This window comes from Dendrobates tinctorius, unplaced genomic scaffold (genome assembly GCF_039654945.1).
Source record: "Dendrobates tinctorius isolate UK_male_01 unplaced genomic scaffold, ASM3965494v1 ptg000022l, whole genome shotgun sequence".
Classification (NCBI taxonomy): Eukaryota; Metazoa; Chordata; class Amphibia; order Anura; family Dendrobatidae; genus Dendrobates; species Dendrobates tinctorius.
In genome coordinates this window covers 40,762,445-40,786,184 of record NW_027361690.1, presented here as the reverse complement: position 1 = coordinate 40,786,184, position 23,740 = coordinate 40,762,445, and the positions used below count along the sequence as shown (strand labels likewise).

At 39.7% G+C, this 23,740-nt stretch overlaps 1 protein-coding gene across 6 annotated transcripts in view; it reads right to left on the bottom strand.

Annotated features, from left to right (window-relative positions):
• The window catches only part of FURIN (furin, paired basic amino acid cleaving enzyme), a 334,609-nt gene that overhangs the window by 36,294 nt on the left and 274,575 nt on the right, over positions 1–23,740 (bottom strand). For 3 of the 6 annotated variants that reach the window (XM_073568619.1, XM_073568618.1, XM_073568620.1), the window contains one exon: positions 15,329–23,696. The exons of 2 other annotated variants lie outside the window; for them this stretch is intronic. In XM_073568619.1, the coding sequence (XP_073424720.1) occupies positions 23,131–23,696 (566 nt within the window). In that variant the 3' untranslated portion in view covers positions 15,329–23,130. Of the gene's footprint in view, positions 1–15,328; positions 23,697–23,740 lie in introns of those variants that run through there. One more of the 6 variants, XR_012230939.1, reaches the window with a different exon arrangement.

Genomic DNA, 23,740 nt, shown 5'->3' with positions numbered 1-23,740 from the left:
CCTTGGCTCCGTTACAATATTTTGTGATGAATCTTATAGTTCCGTCATCCTTGGATTTCTGCCCAGGAGTGAGTAGGTCCTTCCTATCCCTAGCCAGGGATGTCCTATAAGCATTCCTTAGGATCCCATCCGGGTATCCCCGTTCTAAGAAACGGGATCTCAAATCGTCAGCTTGCGTCTTATAGGTAACCTGATCCGAACAGTTCCTTCTCATTCGAAGGTACTGCCCCTTAGGCATGCCTTTTTTCAAGGGAACTGGATGGTTAGATTCCCATCTCAGAAGTGAATTAGAAGATGTAGGTTTTCTATATGTCTTAGTTAAAAGGCGTCCATTCTCACCCCGTTCAATCAGAACATCCAAAAACGGTAAACTGCAAGCATTGACCTCACAAGTAAAGCTAAGGCCCAGATCATTCTTATTAAGGCCTTTTACAAAGTTACAAAAACCATTCTCATCCCCCTTCCAGATTATAAAGACATCGTCCATATAGCGAAGCCATAGAACAATGTTTTCCTCCGCCACTTTTGAGTGCTCTCCAAAGATGGCATTTTCTTCCCACCAGCCCAGGAGCAAATTTGCATAAGATGGTGCACAAGGGCTACCCATCGCGGTGCCCCTGAGCTGGTGGAAGTACTTGCCATCAAATAGAAAGAAGTTTTTTGTTAAACAAAATTCAAGGGCCCTCATCACAAATAAATTGTGTTCCGTATATTGTAGACCTCTCGTTCTTAGATAGTAGTCCGTAGCCATTAATCCCTTCTCATGGGGAATCGATGAGTACAAAGCCTCCACATCGATTGAACGGGGTGAGACGATCTGGACAATAGGAGACGTCTCATTACAATTTGTTTTTATGGGCACGTTTGCACGGGCACTATCACTATGTTTTTTGGCACCTTAATTTGCATTATACAGTTTTTAATTTAAGATTAAAAGTTAAGTTTTAATACACATATATATATCCATACCAATTTGCTATATACATCTTTGATCGGTATTGGTAAAGTAGACCCCCGCTTGTATTATAATAAAAAGTTAAGTAGTTGAAAAATTGTGCTATTAAAAAACTCAAGACATACCATAAGAAACAAGGCCCTACACAGCCCTTTCAGCAAAAAATTAGTTACACCGCTCTGAAGGTGGCAATGCAAAAACGAATACATTTTTGTTATAAAAGTGGTTTTAGTGTGCAAAAATAGCAAAATATAAGAAATATATATAATCCTGGTGTCAATGGAATCATACTGATCAAAGAATAAAGTTGTGTCAGCAATTTTTCACAATCTCATAAGTTTCCAGCTTATGATTTTGTTTGCAATACATCTTGCATTCGCCAACAGACTTATTACTATTAGCACATTTATTATTATCAGTCACCTCCCTACTTTCTTTGATAGTCCCAGCCCCCTCTAAATCTTCATTGACCCGTACTGTGTCCAACTTTGTTAATATCTTTATATCCATAAAATAATTAGTTGTTAGACACTTCAATCAATATATATCGAAGGGGTGTCTGTTGTGGTGCCATTGCCACTAGACAAGAAGCGATTCCAACCAAGGTAAGATTAAAAAATATACAATTTTTATTAACAATTTAAAATAACTGGATATAAAAATAGACAGGGCTAAAAAACCTCCAAAGAGAGGGAGAAAAACAGCACTTGTGGGTAGGTAGTAACAGAATAGTAGTAAAACTCAAAATTTCAATATAGGAGATATAGATACCCTATGGATTATATAAATCTTAATTATGATCAATAGTCTCAGTGGAACTTGAGGTGTGATCTCAGGTTGGTGAAGTAATACAGTAATAAATGGGTTAATACCTTCAAAAGCGTATTTAAGAAATGCAATTGCAAGTGTCCAATGAGAAAAAAAACAATTCATGTTGGAAATAAATCCATATGTTAGTACCTTAAATAGGCTATCCCACAACTAGATAGTAATAGGCATAACCACACACCGCGGTATATAGTGGATGCACAGTCCATATGCTATAGCTGAAAGCTGGGGTTAAAGAGATACCCCCTTTATGGCATTCATTACCTCAATAGGGCTGGAATTGTGTTGTAGCGCTGGAAGTACAACGGGTATAGGACCCTCCACGTAACTTCAAAGCTGAATAGGTTTGTAGGGTTTGATTTTTGGAAATTTTGATGAAAAATTGCTTCTAAACGTTTAGTCCTAACATCCCAAAGAAAATAAAAGAACATTTAAAAAAAATGAAGCTGGCATAAAATAGGCATACGGGAAATGTTATGTATTAACTAATTTGTCGGGTATGACTATCTGTTATAAGGGCATAAATATTAAAATATCGTAAACTGAATATTTTTCTAATCTTTCTCCAAATTTCAAGTATTTTTATTAATTTACTCCAACTTTATCAACCTAAATTTACCACCGTCATGAAATGCAGAGTGTCAAGAAAAACATTTTAAAAATCAGAAATGGAATATGTGGAATCATTCCAAAGATATTACCACATATACATGTCAGATTTGACAAACGGAGCTCTATCAGGAAGGATTAAAATAAATGCTATTAACTTTTCTACATGATAAACCACTGTTTGACACTAGAGGGCACTACAGGATTATTACAGAATTCAATATTAGGCGGCTATGTTCACACATCCATGTGACATGTCCTTCCCCTGTCCGTTTTTGCTCCCAGGAAGCATGCTGACCCTTAAGGCCCCTTTACATTTAGCGATGCACCAGCGATCCCAACGATACGACCCTGTCAGGATCGCTGGTGCATCGCTAAATGGTCGCTAGTGAGCTGCCAAATAGGCAGATCTCACAGCGACATAGCAGCGATCTAGCGAACGATACTTACCTTTCAGACTCTGCGATCCTGACATCCTCCCGCCCGCCTCCACGCGTTGCTCGTCGGCGCCAGCAGGAAGCCCAGCAGGAAGCGCCCGACGAGAAATGGAGCTGCGCGATCAGTGATGGACAGCGGGGGAGCCGGTCGGAGGTAAGCATCACACATAGCGATATCGCTAGTGATATCGCTGCTGCGTCACCAAATCGGTGATGCTTTAGCGATATTGTTAGCGATATTGCTATGTGTAAAACCCCCTTTAGGCCGGATTTCTACCCACAAAATTGTTCATGTGCACTGTCACATGGGCTATAATGCGCCCGTGTGGTCTCCACTGCGCACATGGACAGCACAGCTCCGTATAATAGGTTTGTCAGCATGAATCCATAGTGTTTCATTGATCCACACACATCAGTTTTAAAAATGGATCTGTATCTCTGGTTGAAGAGATTCAGTGCATGTCCTGTGCTCATCTGTTTGGAAGATCAGACTTTCACTTCATTTGAACGGGTGAAAAACAATAATGCTGAAACAATTGATATGCTGCAGATTGGAAAAAAACACATTCATGGTTAAAATCCCCACGGAAAAAAATGAACAGCAAGTGCGTGAGGTTTTCAGAAATTTCATTCAATTTGATGGTGGTGTAAAATGCAGAGTTTTTAGCCATGAAAAATGCAATGTGTGAACAAGTCCAAATACTCATTGTGGGAATGTAGCCTTTTTTTTTTCCTCAGATGCTCAAAAGGAAGTTCCTTTGGATTTCTTCAGGACTGCCCTATACTCAGGTTCAAATTTCTCACACGTTAGTTAATTATCTGTCCATTTTCACTGGTGTAATCAGTAAATGGTAGATTAAAAAAATAAACAATCTATTCAGTAAAGAAAATGAGCCCTGGATACTTGGTGCATGCACTATGGACCATTTAGATGAGCTAATAATTGGTGAGCAAACACCCTGATAGCGTCCTCCACAACCATCCAACCGTTCATTATAAGGCCCTAATAGCATCCTCCACAACCATCAGTATCTATATATATAAAAATGAGTGTATAAATGTATGCATGATTGTGTATCAAGCCCCGCCCACCCCACCCACTCCACATAGCCACACTCACTCCACAAGCAAAGCCCGTATAATATCCAATATATATATAGAATAAATATCTAATCAAATATATACATACATATATATATATATATATATATATATATATATAATAAATATCTAACATATCTATTTCATAGACACATCTCCTTGACCACAACAGTTAACACTGCCTGTGTTGCCCATAGCAACCAATCACTAAGCATCTTTCATCTCAGAAAAAGAAAAAACGTCCAGCTCTACTGATTCCGTGAAGATAAAATTTTATTCACAAAACTTCTTACATGGAGGGTAAAATCTTCAGCACAATGAATAACAGGTGTTGATATTGACGCGTTTCTGGAGACTAAGCTCCCCTAATCATGATATCCAATACAAAAATGTGCCCCACTTTTATACTCCGATCCAGTGAACACACCGGTAGAATGGACAATTAGCATAATTAATCTGAGGTGTGGGCACAAGAAATATGCAAATAGACAAATACAAAAACAAGAAACAAAAAAAAAACAAAAAATTGTGCACACCAATAAAACATGGAAAGAACAACATGGTTATTATAAAAAGCTTTACAAAGCCTGAAGCAGACAATATCCTGTAAAGTAGGTAAATGGTCATGGAAAAATATAAAACAGTAGATGATAACTCAGAATAAATGTCTGCGCTTAATTAATGCAGGCAATTTAATGAGCATGAAAAAACAAAAGGACCTAAAGGGCGCTAACAGTATGCGATGTAGAATCATAAGATACAGCAAAATTGCATAGATTACGTATTGCTAGTAATCAAATTGTATAAGATCGGTGAAAAATAACCCATAGGGTTTACTGACATCAGCCTAATGCAAACAGAAAAATTTTTTTTCAAGTGTAAAAAACATTAAACATATGCAAAGATGATGCAGCATGCATCAATAGAGCACAACAATGTGAATTAGCGGAGAATTAGGAACAATAGTGGACAAATTGTACCATAAAAGGAAAAAAACAAAGATTTAAATATTTCTTTGTTTGAATAATCAAAACATGATAAATTGATGGAGCTACTTAATAAAACAGCATCATATCTTTCCTTTTATTTAAGCCCAACGGTACCCTGGTATTTAATCGTCCACCATACCTCCCTACTTCTCAGAGTGGTTTTAGTGTCACCTCCTCTGCTAGCATATACTTTAGCGATTCAAGATTGCTACAATGGCAATCTATGAAGTGTTTGGAAATTTCACCAGAGCTGTTTAAAAGATGAAAGCTGAGCTGTGATTGGTTGCTATGAGCAACATTTTTCCCACTCCACAACACCTCAGCATACACTGACCGGGTGGGGGAAATCTAGCATCCCCGGGAACATAAGCTCCCAGCCATTGTCTGCCGCCCAGAAAGGAGCAGAGAGCACATGACAGAAATGAATGACCCCCTCCTCTATTACTGCCGCGCTCTACTGTTACCGGCGTAGAAAATTGCATCATCAGTGGCCACACACAGAGCCACAATGCCAGGTTACATAACACATCTCCAGGAACTTCCTGCTCAGCGCCACCCCACTCGGGACTGTGGGATGGAGGATGTGTGATGGGTATATGGACACGGGACTATGAGATGGAGGATATGTATGATGGGTATTTGGACACAGGACTATGGGATGGAGGATGTGTGATGGGTATATGGGCACTGGACTATGAGATGGAGGATATGTATGATGGGTATTTGGACACAGGACTATGGGATGGAGGATATGTATGATGGGTATATGGGCACGGAACTATGGGATGGAGGATATGTGTGATGGGTATATGGGCACTGGACTATGGGATGGCGGATAATCATTATAATTTGTTATAACTAACCACAGCTAGTTACTATGCCCAGGCAACGCCAGGTTCTTCAGCTAGTATATATATATATATATATATATATAAAAATGAGGGTATGTATGTATGTATGTGTGTGTGTGTGTCAAGCCAAGCCCACTCCACACGCAAAGCCCCGTATAATAAATATCTAATATATATTATATATAAAAAATTTAATATATAATAAATATCTAATATATATATATATATTTCAGAGGCACATCTTTTTGACCACAACAGGTACACTGCCTGTGTTGCCCATAGCAACCAGTCACTAAGCATCTTTCATTTCACCAGAGCTGTTTAAAAGATGAAAGCTGAGCTGTGATTGATTGCTTGAGCAAGTTTTTCTTCACATTGCCCCCATTGTGAAGAAGCCATTAAGGCGAAACGGCGCTGTCGGTGGTCGGGCAGCGGGCAATACAAAGCCAGGACACACGTCTATGTAGGTAACAATATGTTTATTAGCATTGGTTTTTCTATACATGCACTGAAGCACTTTATAAATTTACAGGCTGGGACATGGCTATTCAATTTTGATTGATACAGCTGCAATATATGGGCACTATGCATATGTAAACTGTTTGCTTTTGGTTGATATCCAGTGATAGCTTTAGCCATTACTATAATTAACCTCTGCTATGGTGTTTTTACCACCACTTTTTTTTGCTTTTGCTCATTGTCCCCTTCTTTCTTACCTGTTTGGGAGACTCCTTCAAACTTTGCTTTAGTCAAAGAATGCTCCCTTTGCAGCAATTACAGCATTGCAGACCTTTGACATTCTAGCAGTTAATTTGCTGAGGTAATCTTGAGAAATTTCACCCCATGCTTCCAGAAGCCCCTCCCACAAGTTGGTTTGGCTTGATGGGCACTTTTTGCAAACCATACGGTCAAGCTGCTCCCACAACAGCTCAATGGGGATGAGATCTGGTGACTGCTGGCCACTCCATTACAGATAGAATACCAGCTGCCTGCTTCTTCCCTAAATAGTTCTTGCATAATTTGGAGGTGTGCTTTGGGTTATTGTCCTGTTGTAGGGTGAAATTGACTCCAATCAAGCTCTGTCCACAGGGTATGGCATGGCGTTGCAAAATGGAGTGATAGCCTTCCTTATTCAAAATCATTTTTACCTTGTACAAATCTCCCACTTTAACAGCACCAAAGCAACCCCAGACCATCACATTACCTCCACCATGCTTGACAGATGGCATCAGGCACTCTTCCAGCATCTTTTCAGTTGTTCTGCATCTCACAAATGGTCTTCTGTGTGATCCAAACACTTCAAACTTGGATTTGTCTGTCTATAACTCTGTTTTCCAATCTTTCTCTGTCCAATGTCTGTTCTTTTGCCCATACTAATCTTTTCCTTTTATTAGCCAGTCTCAGATATGGCTTTTTCTTTGCCACATAGCCCTGAAGACCAGCATCCCAGAGTTGCCTCTTCATTGTAGACGTTGACACTGGCATTTTGTGTGTACTATTTAATGAAGCTGGCAGTTGAGGACCTGTGAGGCATCGATTTCTCAAACTACAGACTCATATACTTGTCTTGTTGCTCAGTTGTGCAGTGGGGCCTCCCACTTCTCTTTCTACTTTGTTTAGAGCCTGTTTGTGGTCTCCTCTGAAGGGAGTAGTATACACCGTTCTAGGAAATCTTCAGTTTGACAATTTCTCACATGGAATAGCCTTCATTTCTAAGAACAAGAATAGACTGTCGAGTTTCACATTACAGTTAATTTTTTCTGGTCATTTTGATAGATTAATGGAACCAACAAATGTAATGCTCCAGATTCTCAACTAGCTCAAAGGAAGGTCAGATTTATAGCTTCTCTACACTGTGTTCCAAATTATTATGCAACTTGGATTTAAGTGTCATAAAGAAGTAATTTTTTGTTTATCAAATAAACTCATAGATGGTATTGTGTATCAGGGCTCTTTGGATCACTGAAATCAATCTCAAATGCCTGTGATAATTAGTTTACCAGGTGATCTCAATTAAAGGAAAGCTACTTAATAATGCTGTTCCACATTAGTAAGCAGGGCACAGATTTCAAAGAATTTATGAAATAAAAAGGATCTCTCTGCTGCTGAAAAGCATCAAATAGTGAAATGCCTTGGTCAAGAGATGAAAACATTAGATATTTCCCAAAAACTTAAATGTGATCATTGTACTGTTGAGATTTGTGGTTGATTCTGAGCACAGACATGTTTGTGCTGATAAAGGCAGAATGAGGAAGGTTTCTGCCAGGCAAGTTCATTGGATTAAGAGAGTGGCTGCTAAAAAGCCATTACAAACCAGCAAACAGATATTTAAAGCTGCTGGTGCCTCTGGCGTCCCTCGAACCTCAAGGTGTAGGATCCATCAAAGGCTTGCTGTGGTGCATAAATCTACTATTCGGCCACCCCTAAACAGTGTTCACAAGCAGAAATGGTTGCAGTGGGCCCAGACATACATAAAGACTAATTTTCAGTCTTGTTTACTGATGAGTGTCGAGCAACCCTGGATGGTCCAGATGGATGGAGTAGTAGATGGATGGTGGATGGCCACTATGTCCCAACAAGGCTGCGACGTCAGCAAGGAGGTGGAGCCATGTTTTGGGCCGGAATCATGGGGAAACAGCTGGTAGGGCCCTTTAAGGTTCCTGAAGGTGTGAAAATGACCTCTGCAAAGTATATAGAGTTTCTGACAGCTGTCTTCCATGGTATAAAAAGCAGAAACGTGCCTTCAGGAGCAAAATCATCTTCATGCATGACAATGCACCATCTCATGCTGCAAAGAATACCTCTGAGTCATTGGCTGCTATGGGCATAAAAGGAGATAAACTCATGGTGTGGCCACCATCTTCCCCTGATCTCAACCCTATAGAGAACCTTTGGAGTATCATCAAGCAAAAGATCTATGAGGGTGGGAGGCAGTTCACATCAAAACAGCAACTCTGGGAGGCTATTCTGACTTCATGCAAAGAAATACAAGCAGAAACTCTCCAAAAACTCACAATTTCAATGGATGCAAGAATTGTGAAGGCGATATCAAAGGGTTCCTATGTTAACATGTATCTTGGCCTGTTAAGCTATTTAAATCCAAAATATCCTTTTTGTTCAGTGAAAGTGACCTCCTAATGCTGCAAATCCCACAAATGAGCATTTTCAGTTCTTTAAAACATATCAAATGTTTAGAAATTCTACTGTGCCTAATAATTTGGAACAGTGCATTTAGAGTTTTTATTCATTTTGGAGATTATACTATTATTGGGAGGTTTCTTTAATAAAATTTGATGTATACTCTAACCGGTGATGACTTTTATTAGACCGACTGTCATTTGTACCGACTATTTAGGAAAATCAGAGAAAAATATAATTTGCATAATAATTTGGAACACAGTGTAATCAGCCAAACTGTTTTCAGCTGTACTAACATACTTGCACAAGGGTATTCTAACCATCCATTAGCCTTCTTACACAGTTAGCAAACACAAAGTACCATAAGAACACTGGAGTGATGGTTGTTGGAAATGGACCTCTATACACCTATGAAGATATTGCATTACAAACCAGATGTTTGCAGATAGTCATTTAACACATTAACAATGTATAGATTGTATTTCTGAATCTTTTAATGTTAGCTTCATTGGAAAAAACTGTGCTTTTCTTTAAAAAATAAGGACATTTTTAAGTGACCCTAAAACTTTCAAACGGTAGTGTATATGTCCCCCATCTTGAACCTATCCTACTATATGTAATTTATCCTGAGGGCCTTGGAGGCATTTGTGCCTATCCCGGTATGTGTCCCATCCTGATATATATATTTGTCCTCCATTCTGCTGCTGTTCTTTAATGCATGAGAAAAAAAATATATTCACCTTCCCTCCGCTTCCCTCTTCTGAAGCCGGCAGCTTCCTCCTGCATGCTAGCAACAGGCAGCGCATGACGTCACTGCCATGCGTACCCCATCACTGCCTCGCTGACGTCAGCTGCCACCGTCTGATTGGCATGTGAATGTATTGCAGGGGCTAGACAAGACTGCGTCTCAATACATTTCAGTTGAATGTGCGTCCTCTGACACATCCAGCTGGAATAGGCGTTGGTGGGCTCCTCTCCTGCACAGACCCGATCATGACCACGTTACAGTACCCTTTGTGGTTGATACAGCATGCCTCAGTCAGTGCAAGTTGCAAAGTTTACACTTTGCATTTTCTTAGTTTCTTGAAAAAATAAATATCAAATTCAATAGGAACATAGAAGTGAGATACAAAGACTCATCCTTTTTTTCTTTGTCCCTGACACTGGCATATAATTGTTACATTTAAAAACCACAATCAATATACAGCACTGATGCCATCACACTGTGAAGCCAAGATAATCAGGAATAATTAAATATAACTTTATTTCACCTTTAGGTAAAAAAAAAAAAATAAAACCAGAGAAAAGCTTTGATGACTTCTAAATCCATGTGGGGTACTTTCCAGTCTTGCAAAGTTTCTGCACTCAAATACAATGTGACTGGTCTTGGAGTCAGAAGGTCCTTTTTTAATTAGTGGTGCATTCTGACAGCATAAAACTCATGGCAGTCTAGTGAGTCTTCCACCATCTTTATAATTATCAGGGCTTGCTGATTCATGCAAGAACAAGAACACATGAACTTTATTACAAGGAGGCCAATAGACAGTGAGATTCCTTGTTCTTCAGAGTTCTTATACTAATCAGCAACAGATATTTTCTTCTATTAAATCATAGCATATAATGAGGTAGGGCTGGCAGAATTACCTTCTCACCATTCAACCACAGTACTTCCAATTTTAAGTGTTACATATTCTGTTCAAGCAAATGCCTTCACAGGATTCATTGTCGAGAACCAGGAAACTTTACCTATAGATCAAAATGTTATTCTTCTTCTTTACGGGTTTAATGTACTGGTAGGTAGTGATACATCTTTACCTAGCAGTAGATTAGGTGTAAAAAGAGCTGAAATATTTAAAGTTTTTTTTCCCCACTATAAAGTTACTGAAAATAATAAACTAATAAAATAACCACACATTTGTAAGAAAACCAAACTATTAAATAACAGATGTCCAATCACACTCCACCTGTTCAGATGACAGGTTTTTCCCATCCAAATCAATTTCACTACCTCCTTTCACCAGCAGAGGGAGTTCATCGGAAATCAAAGGTAAAGGAGAAAATGAGCTCATAACAGCTTCCTATTCTTCCCTCTTTTCAGAATTGTTAACAATTGTGCTTTGAGAATTTCATTTTTCAAGATTTCCCATCCGTCCTGGACATTTTTGTCTTTAAGGATATCTTTCTGAATCCCTTAAAATCTGCCTTTCTGAAATCTAACCTTGACGTCCGAGTCATCACTGGTCTTTGTCCTATAGTTATCCAAAATTCTAAAATAGTATGGTTGCTACCTCCTAGGGTCCCAGCCACTTTTACCTCATCAACCATTTCCTCCCTGTTTATAAGGAATAGATCAGAGGTAGCAGTTCCCCTTGTTTTCTCCTCTACCTTTTGGAAGATAAAGTTGTCAGCAAGAAAGGATAAGAATTTCCTTGACCTGTTAGTTTTGCCTGAGAGAGATTCCCAACAAATGTCTGGATAGTTGAAATCTCCCATGACAACTGTGTCATTATTTGGAGAACTTGGCCATTTGATGCATAAAGAGTTCATCCATATCTTCAACTTGCACAGGCAGCCTGTAGTAAATGCCTACAATGGTGTCCTTTCCATTGTTCTGTCCTTGTATTCTTACCCAAACAGTTTCCAGAGAACTGCTAGTCTCTGAAGCTTCAATCTCAGTGCAGATATACGCATTTCTAACATACAATGCGACACCTCCTCCTCGTTTATCAAGTATGTTTCTTGCAAATAAGTTGTATCCTTCTAGCCTTGTATTCCAATCATGTGTATCGTCCCACCAAGTTTCATTGATTCCAATGACATCATATTTCTTTTCCTGTGTTAATAGTTCCAGTTCTCCTTCTTTGTTGCCCATGCTTTGTGCATTAGTATAGAAACATTTTAGTTTGTGATTGGTTTCTCTTTCTCCATAGAGGACTGGAGTAAGGTAATCATCTCTGACGAGTTTAATTTTCAGCTTTGCCCAACACCTGGTCATCTAATGATTAAACGGAGAGGTGTACAAGGCAGATTGTCTTGCACCCACTGTGAAATTTGGTGGAGGATCGGTGATGATCTGGGGATGATTCAGCAAGGCTGGAATTAGGCAGGTTAATCTTTACAAAGGACATATGAATCAAGTGGCATTCAAGGTTACCCTGGAAAAACAGTTGATTCCTTCTGCTCAGGCAATGTTCCCCAACTCTGGGGACTGTGTTTTTCCAGCAGGACAATGCGCCATGCCACACAGCTAGGTCAATGAATGTGTGAAGGACCACCACATCAAATCCCTGTCATGGCCAGCCCAATCTCCAGACCTGAACCTTATTGAAAACCTCTGGAATGTAATCAAGAGGAAGATGGATAGTCACAAGCCATCAAAGAAGAACTGCTTACATTTTTGTACCAGGAGTGGCATAAGGTCAACCAAACAGCAGTGTGAAAGACTGTTGGAAAGCATGCCAAGACGCATGAAAGCTGTGACTAAAAATAATCGTTCTTCCACAAAATATTGATTTCTGAACTCTTCCTGAGTTAAAACATTAGTTTTATTGTTTCTAAATGATTATGAACTTGTTTGTTAGCATTATTTGAGGTCTGCAAGCATTGCATTTTCTTATTTTGACCATTTGTCAATTTCTGAAAATACAAAATTTAGTGCTTGAAAGTTCAGAGACATGACAGTAGTTTATAGAAAAGAGCAATTTACATTTTACTGAAAAATATACCTTTAAAGAGAAAAATCAGACAAACTGAAAATTTTGCAAAGCTGTACATATATACATACTGTGAGGTAGTGCTGTCATTCACATAGGGGATCACTTACTTAGCCGCCACAAAACCAGACCCGGCACGGGTTTTCCATAAAACCATTATAGTCCATGCGGTTTATTTATGCAGCATAAACCAAAACAAGCAACATAAAGTTCATATCAGCATAGCGTCCTTGACAGAGCTTCTCTCTGTCCTTCCTGTGGTCACACAGGTTGGCATACACAGGCTCTTCAGCCTACTAGTTATCTCACCCACGTCTGGGTTTCCTCATGGCTGTTTCTCCATGCTGCAGACATCCATTCCCTCCCGAGAATCACCAGGCACGTGCAGCCATTACACATAGCCACTCCACATGCTGTTAGCCAGGAGACATCTCCCAGCGGACCTTTCACAACGGACCAACCAGGTCCATGCATTCACCACATGTGACCTACCCTGGCCACCCTATATGGTCCATAGCCACGCCCTCCGGGTCACATGGCTATGACCTCATCACAGGTCCCTGAACCTTTCACACACACTTTGCAACAGCGTTCTTAAACACATCCCCTGGGTGGGTTTGTAGGTATCTGGGCTCGCCCGTCTCCCCAGCTACCTGGAGACTTCTCCCGGACACATTGACACAACACGTCAGCAGTATCACTGCTGATCAACACACACATCAGTCTCCATCTCAAGGCCACCCACCTTGAGATACATAATGATCATTCATGACTCTGCCATTCCTCCTCTCTCCTTGGACATCCACACAGCGCCCCCCTAGCAGACACAGTGGTCACTACACCACAATATAATGTATAGGAACCCTTTTAGGTGATTCATGCACCTTGAACCATAGGCAGCATGCATTGGGAATAGGCTCCGTTATTGCAGTAATCTGTTTTTTAAGTTGAAACAGCATTATAAATCACCTGACAGGTTCTGTAACATCAGATTTTGTGTCTCTATATTAAGGCAGGAAAGCATGGTGACAGGTTAGTAGCCAAACAGCTCAGAAAATATTGTGCCACTTTGCTAATAGATTAGAAGACTACAGGCCATAGTTATGAGTTTGATTTATTATGTGGTCGAACTCCACACCGTGATAGTCTAGGTGCCATGTATGGTAATAAACAGACTCCAACCAAGATTCCCTTAATGAAAACCTAAACTATTAATCTGGTATATTCTCCGATTTCTCATATTGGCTAAAACAATACTATGCTGGATAGAGAATAGACACTTCTATACTAAGCTGCTCTTACATAGAGCGTATAGTCGGATGACGTATCTGCTCGAATATAAAATTTGGACTTATTTTGTCTCATTGTAATAAGAATGTGATAAAATGTATAAAGAATTCTCTTGAGTCCTAGGAGATGGGCCATGTCCTCAGTCATCCTTGTTTTCACACTTGCACACACCAGTTCTAGACTTAGGCCAGGGTTAGATGAGCATATGAATAGTCATCCAGTTTCATCCATAAAACTGATATGATTATTTTTCATACATCTACATTTAAAAATGTACATGATCAAATTAAGTTTCCTAATAACGTAAATGTATTCTTAAAAATCAGATATCACACAGATGTTCCATCACACTCCACAGAATGAAACCATACAAGATCTTACGTGTGCAGTGACCAGCTCAGACTTTATGCCACTTGCACCATTGGAAAGTCAGTCCCAAAGACCTTGATCTAGAGCACTTTTCCAGATCTTTTCAAACTTGCTGTTGAGATTGGTTTTGTCCCGTCATTTTGTTGCAACTTTTGAAGCCAAAACCAGTGCAGGATTAAAAATAGATGGAAGTGCAAGATTTCATACATACTTTCCCTCACTTCACAATCAAATCTTGGCTTTAAAAAAACATCAAATATACTGTGTGAAAGCGATTATAGACCAAATACAGCTGTGCAGTCTGTGGTAGTGTTGTGGTTTATCCATTCTTCATGGTTTTGTTTTTCTTTTTTAAAAACTCAACTTGCCCAAGTGAATACATTTAGTGTATCCCAAGAGCATTGACCCCATTGCTACATCCAAAAACTAGCATTCGACGTGGCCCATGATGCCATTCTGTGCCCCCCCCAACCATCGGCTTGCGTGTGTCCTCATAATACAGTAAGATATCCTATGGGGCGATCCGTGGTTTTTCTGCATTAAATACATATGGTGGTTATTTCTGTAACAGATTTCATGACAGTTACAAAAGTCCACCTAGACATTTTTCATTGCTTGTAATCATGGCTTGATCCTCATGGGCTTCTCAAATTTCTACATGTAAGATGTATGCATGTATGCTTTTCTAAAAGGCTTTCCTGATATTCCTGTAACTAAAGCGTAAAGAGATTGTCCATCTTTGGAATCTTTTCTTAAATGTATGTACATTTTTCACCGTTTGCCTTCCATTGCATCTGTGTTGCATGTGCAGGAAAACAGAGCGTGTAAAAGCCAAACGGTACAACATTTTTAATGAGACAACTACAAATATTTTTTTTCAGCCCCAAATGCATATATTTAAGGGAAAAAAAAAAAAAATGTTTAGTTCACTGACAAGTAGAGGTCTTGAAAATTGGTGAAATTCCCACATTAATACGAGCAGCCCTTGGTATTGTTTTTTATCCTTTCATCCATGGCAAAAAAAAAAAAAAAATCACAGACACGTCTATCAAGTTGCATAGTTTTTGAATATTTAATAACTTTAAATCTTTCTAGTCAACATTATATCAACATCCATTAAATAAAAAAATTGTCAGAAGCAATTTGTATTGTTTAAATTACAAGTAAAATTTACTGTGCACAAAAAAAATATACAAAAATAGTTTATCCATTTAATTTTCTCTCCTGGAGCCGGAAATTGTCCATTTGCACATACAAGTGATTCCAATTTCTAAAGCAGATCCATACAGAAACCAGAAAATTCTTCTATGTTGCAGGAGAGGATTATATAAATATAGTCTTATGTGGCAGCAATTCTGCCGAACTTCAGAGTAACCGACTCCATTTCAGAACAAGCGGACTGTCCTGAAAATTGGGTCAAATCACTCTAGAAAAAGTTTTGAAGGAAGTCTCCAGACCTTGATCAGCAAGTTCCTATACAACACGTGTAAAATGACATTCTTGGGCTAGCTTCACACTAGCGTTTTGGGCCGCAAAGCATGGCCGCTGCTAAGCCCCGCCCCCTGCGTTCATCTCCACACCCTATCTTTAGCATAGGGTGCACAGACCGTGCGCTAGTAGAATTTTGCGTGTGCTGCGCCCTTTTGACGGTGCGCCGAAAGCACCATGTTGCATTTTGGTGCGCTCCGAGCACCGTCAAAAGGGTGTAGCGCACGCAAAATTCTACTAGCGCACAGTCTGCGCACCCTATGCTAAAGATAGGGGGTGCAGACCGCATGCAGCCGTGTGCGATACTAGGCGGAGATGATCGGAGGGGGTGGGGCTTAGCGGCAGCCGTGCGCTGCGGCCCAAAACGCTAGTGTGAAGCTAGCCTTAGGGTATCCTTGAACAAGGCATGCCCTCAGCACCCAGCTGTCAGGGCAGAGAACACCATTTTATTGCTCATTTAGCGACATTTTGTGGTGATAATGTTCTCAGTCCGCTGACAGATTTGTGCTGAAATTTTCACACAAGCAGCGAGTTTTCTAATAAGTCTTAACAGAAATGGGGAGAAGGCACGCGAGTAATTTACGATTCCTTAAAATCGGTGCTTTTCTGACAGGATGAGGATGTTAACAAAAAAAAAAAAAAAAAAAGAAAAAAAGAAACTAAAATCGTAAGGAAAAAAAGAAAAGGAAAAAACACAACAAAACGCTAAACTACATGTCAAATAGCATGCTGGAAAGCAAACGCAGCAAAACAATGCGAGGACAGATGAGATGTTTGACACAGGGCGCTACTTGCCACCTGCAAATAGCATGTCCAATATGTGCTGATAAGAACAATGCTTGTGTCGTCAGCGCCTTCTGTTAATTCAGATCAAATCTTACATTTAGATGTGATGTAACCCTTTCAGTGACAGTTTAGTTTTTTTCCTCTACTTTTCTCTGCTGCACTGCACCATTCCCGTAATGTTATCATGTAATGACTACTAACATAATGAACAGACACTTCAAAAATAATTATCCACTCGTAGTTGTTAATTATTCACTAATATGTTGTTGGCAGCCTGTTGTTGGATTTCTGGGGTTAAAACCGCTGAGATTTTGCCAACACATAGGTTTGTATCATCTGACTGCTTTGAACCTCCTTGGTGGCATCAAAAGAAGGTATTAGCTCCAAATCTGTTGATCAGTTTGTCCCTTAATGGTATGACCCTGTAGAACCAGGACTGTTAGATGCAACTGGGATAGGGACCCCCATACACGAGCATTGGACTTTTACTATAACTCCACATGCCTCTACATTCCTCTGGAGACACAGGATTTTTTTTGTACAATGGCATATAAATTAGAAAAAAAGGGTCAGACACTGGATCATGTCTAGAAAAGAATTTGCCATTGTGTCACCAGTAAGCAGTCGTATATGCTCCTGTACATGGCTCCACTATATGTAAGAGGCCTGATAATGAGCTTCCACAGCATAATCCAGGACGATAAATGACCACCGGTCTATATACAAGCCGATTGGTGATTGTTTACTGACCTGTTCAGACAGGAGGCCTAATGATCTACGAAGACAGAACGATCGTTAATGATTGTTCTGTGTCCATAGAATGTCATGTTTATCGTCAGCACATCACCTGTTTACAAAGGGCAAAATGGTGCCGATAACGTTAATTATTAAGAAAGGTTTAAAATCAACCAACCGAAACCAAAAATTTTTTTTTTCTCATTTGTCAGGTGTTTTCCAGCTTAAACATGTCAATAGTTGGTAAAGCGTGTTCTTACAAATACTTGTTTCTAGATTACTGGCTTGTCTAAATGTACCATTAGTCTACTAGAAAAATGTACTACATGTAATGTGTTCCTGAGAAAGAAAATCTGCTGTAGGATACAAAGGGGATTCTTAAAGGAAAAAAAAGTGAATTGTAAAAAAAAAAAAAAAAAAGAAAAAAAAAAGCAGCAATTGTCACCACCACAACTTCACCACCACCTCAAATGACATGAATATATTAACATAAGGCAAAATGCTGATCTCTATGCATGCCATTATTATTTACGAAACATAACTGAATCAGGACTAAACAAAACTGTGTAAAGTCCTTGTGATTATAGCAGATTCTCCTGTGGCTATTGTTACTTGCTATAATACAGGCTTCCATGGTTTCAGTACATATGCACTGCCGGAAAAGGTAATAAATGCTGGGAATTTTAAATTGTTTTCGGCTATTATAACAGGATATTTCAGTTCCTATTCTGGAGCATAATATACACCAGGTGTTTCCTGTCTAGCAAGAGTGGACTTGTGCGAATGTGGACAGCAAAGCACGACTGTATTTCTGCCATCAACATTGTAAGAAAAAATATAAAGTAAAAGATCCTGAAATTGATGTTTCCTATGAGAATGAGGTGAAGCCCAGAGGAGATTTCCTAATCTTCAGAAAACTAGATGACTATATGGTTTATACAAGCAGCTGGAGCATACCGCCGGCACCACTGCGCTCCCACTCTGGGTTCGGTTCCATTGGGATTCCTATGTATTTTAGTATCTACAGTGTGGTTAGCACTACATGCCGCAATAAACCACCAATGAATCGCTATGAGGAGTCATTGGTATCCAAATGAAAACTGTTCCATCACACTGGTCATAAATACATTATGAGAAGCCATATAAAAGTGTGGCACTTCGTAATGTCATCTACTGTATGCTTACAACACTATCTGATTAATCGGGGAGACTAAACATAGCAAGGGGAATTCATCAGGTGCTTTATGCCTGTTAAATGCCATAAAAACAGGGCTGTGGAGTCGGAGTTGGAGCCCATTTTGGTGGAGTCGGTGTCATGGAAATTGAGGAATCGGAGGTTTGGCTTACCGACTCCACATAAAGAAGTTGACAAGGTTTGCACAACTCATAGTACATTGGGTCATAGCTTGCCTTACATTGCGGATTCTGGCGCACAGATATCCCAAAGTTGCAACAGCCTTCCACCTCTTATGCAATTTGGCGTATTGATTAAGACTACCATATGAAAAACCCGCCTTCATGAATATAACCTTGCATGCTATAGGAGAATCTAAACCACACGTTATTTGTTACCTATTCTATCCAGAATAAGGGACTGATGCAACTCAACTGTACAGAGGTTTTTTACGCCCAGTACAATGTTTTTTAGAACATGAAAATCATTAACCTAGATGAGCAACGTATACTTGCATACAGTGAAGGGAAAAGTTCACAGTCAATGATGTTTGCACATATTGTCACTTTGTGCCCTTTGCATGGGTCGGTCATCTCCATGTAAGGTCAGACAAGGAGTAATTTGGTTTCAGCAGATATGATAGGTTTCATAATTAAAAATAATTTAATTCTCTCTTTATACTTTCTACATCAATTTCTCATAGTTTTCAGAATCTCTGCCTGCTGTGAGTCAGTTTGGACTTCCATTTATTCTCATTACAGATACCGTACTTTTATCAGATCTCTGACTAGTAATGAGCCAAGTACATGCGTGTCCATCACAAGATGGGACAGATTTGTATTCAGTGGAAGTAAACGATGGAGATTTGTACTTAATGACTATAAGCAGAGGTCCTGAAATCTGTAAGGACTTGATACTAATCTAGTGATAAGTAAACAATCATGGAAATCACTTAAAGGGTTGTCCAGTCTAAAATGAAAAGTCTACAGTCACTCCGTGTGACTGTAGACTTTAAAATACCCCCAGTGCCAGTTTCTGAGCATACACCTGGGCAGAAGCAGTCTAGTTGGCACAGCCTAGCTTCATACAAGTGCATAAAGTGAAGGTGTGGTCGTCCAGCGGGTGTGGCTGTCTAAAGGGCATGGTTGTTTAATGGGGTGGTCTCATTCCATATACTTGAATGGAGCAAGGCTATGCCCATTAGACTGCTTCTGCTCGGGAGCAAACATATCGCATACGTCACCGTCATTCCGAGGCTCAAAACGCGACCAATCCTCGAAGCGCATAGTGCGTGCACTGGGAGGATTCAAAAGTCTGCAGTCACAAAGAGTCATTACAGCCTTTTCATTTTAGACTGGACAACCCCGTAATGTCTGTTGAACGGATATTCAGTCACTACTTGGGAAGTGATCATTTTAGAGCCAATTGCCCATAATATCGCCGGTGGGTCTAAGCCTGCACATCCAGTCTGACTTGCAACCACATTGCAAGTCTGCCTCTAACATAGGTGAACTGTGAACTAGGACAGATAAGCCACCATTACAGCCAGATGTGATACACACCAGCAATATTACTACATCTAAACGGGCGCAGTTTGGGTACTTGTATCAATCTATAACGCACCAGCAGCTCATCATATATAGAAACAAAGCTCCAGGATTAAACGTTAGTTAAGAACTACTACAAAAGGATTCATGAACTGAACGAGTTTACTAGCTTACTTTTGGGGACGTACAAAAAAGAATGAACAAAAAGAATGAATAAAAAGAATGAACATAAAAACATAGATCCAAAAATAAGACAGAGGTGTAATAGGTTTCCTGGGCATCTTAGACATGGAATTAATATAGAATTAGTGCAGATGAGAGTGGAATTCCGACATTTTCCATCCAAACAGCTGTATATTGTATTCCCTGTGCTTGTTACATAGGAACTAAACATGGAATATGTGTAGATTACAGGGGAATGAGCAAATATCCCATATAAACATACATTCCATTACAATCTGCACATATTCCATGTTCATTCCCCACTAACAAGCGAATACAATATACATCTGTTTATATGTGAAATGTGTTAATTTCATTATAATCTGAACATATATCATATTCATTATACACCTGACACACAGGGAATACAATATACCATCCATCTATTTATATGGGATATGTGCTCAATCCACTATAGTTTGCACATTACATGGGATATATGTTCATTCCCCTGAGATCTACACATGTAACATGTTCATGCCATGTGTAAAATGCACAGGAATTTCTTATATCCATTTTTTGACCATTTAGCTATTCTGTTCATTCTATTTATTCGTTTCTTTTGTTCATTCTTTTTAGTTATCCATATTTTTGGTTTCACGCTAGCTATGCTTAGGTAATTAGTCCTAAGTCCTCATGAACTTCACCTTGTGTTCCTGGTCCTGCGCTGTCCTAGGAATATTGTGTGGCCCCAAATCTCAACTCACATAGAAGTCCAAGTTAATATGCACATTAAGAGGGTTAAGAATTTGATTGAGCACAATGTGGCTGATTTACTAAGGCCTGTTTCACACTTCCGTTTTTGTGTCCGCCAAACGGATCCGTTTCCGTTTTTTTGACGGAAACTGATGCAAACGGATCCGTTTTTAAAAAAACGGATCCGTTTTTTTGACGGATCCGCGGTAACCACTAATGGAAGTCTATGGGACAAAAAAAAACGGATCCTGCAAAAAAATGGCGGATCCGTTTTTTTACGGAAACCAACGGATTTTGACGGATTTGAAAAAACGGAAGTGTGAAACAGGCCTAACCTACATGGGCCAGAATGGTGGTTGATTAGTTAGATAGGAACAGAAGAATTAGCTCAATGCCTCTAAATTATGTCTTGTAAGCTGCAAGCATCTGGCCAGTTTTATTCAGCACTCCTGACGATTGTAGAGTTGAGAATAACTTTGATTCCTGTGTGGCGTAACGGCTTCTTAACAGGCTCCAAAAATTACGCTTATTGTTCTGGTGATTTCTACAAAACTGCATGCAAATAATAGCAGCATAATAAAGGTGCCAATCTTTGCACTCCACTGTTCTAGTGTTGATAGAGCATGTACTATTTCATGTAGAAGACAGTATTGTGAGCACCTCTTGCATCTTGGGTTGTTAGCATTTTCAGTGGTTTATACTTGCAAGGAAACTAAAAACTAGAATCTAAAAGAACATAAAATGGACTTAAAAAAAATAAAAGCACAAACAGAATAAAGAAATGGGTGCAAAAAAAATAAGGTGCAAAACACACAAAACAAGACAAGCGCAAAGGCAACAATAAATTACAGGGCCATCATCGCTGGCAAAAATGAAAAATCTAGACAAATGTTGTTCCTTTTCCGACACTTCCGTTATCTGTTACATTATGATTCTGAAAAAGCGACATATAGATAGAGTATATACAATGCATGGGAGCAGGCTATGATTTGGTTTTTCTAACCACCACGATGCAGGTAAACCCGCACATTCTCCACCTCCTTGAAAGATATAGCAGCATTTCTCACAATGGAGAAGTAATGTGGTGAACATACTAAACAGCAGCAATTATCTTCCTTTTGCCATTTATAAAAAGATTTGGAATATGTTCTACAACAGTTTATATATGTATCTACATAACTGTGCTCGATGGTTCCCCCTCAGTCTGTGGTCAAAATCAGTAGTGCATTGAGGGGAGGGTGGGAATAACAAACTCTCTCTTAAATTGCGGGCAGCCTCCCCATACCCGTGTGAATGAAGAGCTGAGAAACAAGCACAGCATCGGATATAACTCTTATGGCCACGTTATTGAACGTGCAGCAGCCTTGCTCTACACCTAACCTATGGACCAAGACTTATTGTTAATGGTGGAAGTGAGGATTATGAACAGACATCCTATAGCTGTGTGCGCCCCTGAAGTGCAAATACCCGTGTATGTGTCGTACAACCTGCGGCAACGCCGGATACTCACTGAAGCACATTAATATTCTGCAGCATGTTGGCTGGGAGATCCCGCTGCCAAGACTAGGCGGACGATCCTATTAGTGTATAAGACATGACCTTGCTTCTCTACATAGATTACCAATCCCAAACCGACACTTTGATGTACTGTTTTCCACTGAATTGCTGAAAATGGTTTACAACCTACAAGGAGTTTTCTGTCAGCGAGGCTATTCATTTTCTAGGCTTCCAAAATACCTCTTGAATTGTACTTACTTGCCGGGAAAAATTATAACCACTGTCACATTCTTGAAGAATAGGGCCTCATTCTGGCACTGAAAGGGTTCATGGTACCTGCATCTAAGTCAGACAGGCAAGGAAAAACATGGATATTTCATGGGCACTGTACGTATAAAAACAATCCTGGAAAACAGGCAATGTTTTAGAAAAAAAATTATACAAACCCACACAGACACAAGGACAAATGGCAAGGGGAATGGAGATGAAGAAAGGAGAACGAAAAATAAACAGACAAAAAAAAAAAAAGACAATACATGAAAAAAAAATGTAGACGTTCCCTAGGCTTTAGCCATAGCACTGGAAGGAATAATCATCATGTGCTGCTGGCACCTCAATAACTACACAGATTGGTCCAGTGTTGTATGGAAACCTAAATGGAATCTGTATTATGACATGACGTTTGGGCTGATGTTAGATCTGTCATCAAAGGGCACTCTGTTGCTTTATAAAAGCAGTCCTCTCATTGCGAGGATCAAACTCCTCAACTTCGGACTCTGAGAATCCTTCTTCATGCCACATATCTGATGGGATCCCTTTATAAGAGATGATCCCACTGTCCAACATGTATAATTTCTTCTTTCCCAGGATCACCCCAGAGCGTACTTGAAGGAACAGAAAGACTGAGACAAAGATGACAACAATCATGACACAGCTGAGGCTGGCCACAATTATTGGCAAGTTTGAGGTGACGGCATTTACTTCCTCCACGGCCTCTTTCAGTGGTGGAGATTCTCTGCTTATCTGGACTTGGTGTGAACAGGAGAAGTCCAGCTGATTGTAGTGCGAATGTGCAGGGCAACTAAGACAGTCATTTGGACTGGTTCCCTTGCAGGTAGAACATGACGGATGGCATGCCACACAAACATTGGCCAGCAGCGGCTCGATGCTATTCTCAAGTGTGTATTGGATGCTTTGGACACTGGTAGTGAAACCAGGAGGGCAAGATTTCACACATGTCTTCTGATGCAGGAAGAAGCCTTCTTCACAAACTGCACAAGAAAAGAGACATAATAATACACTGAAATAATAATTT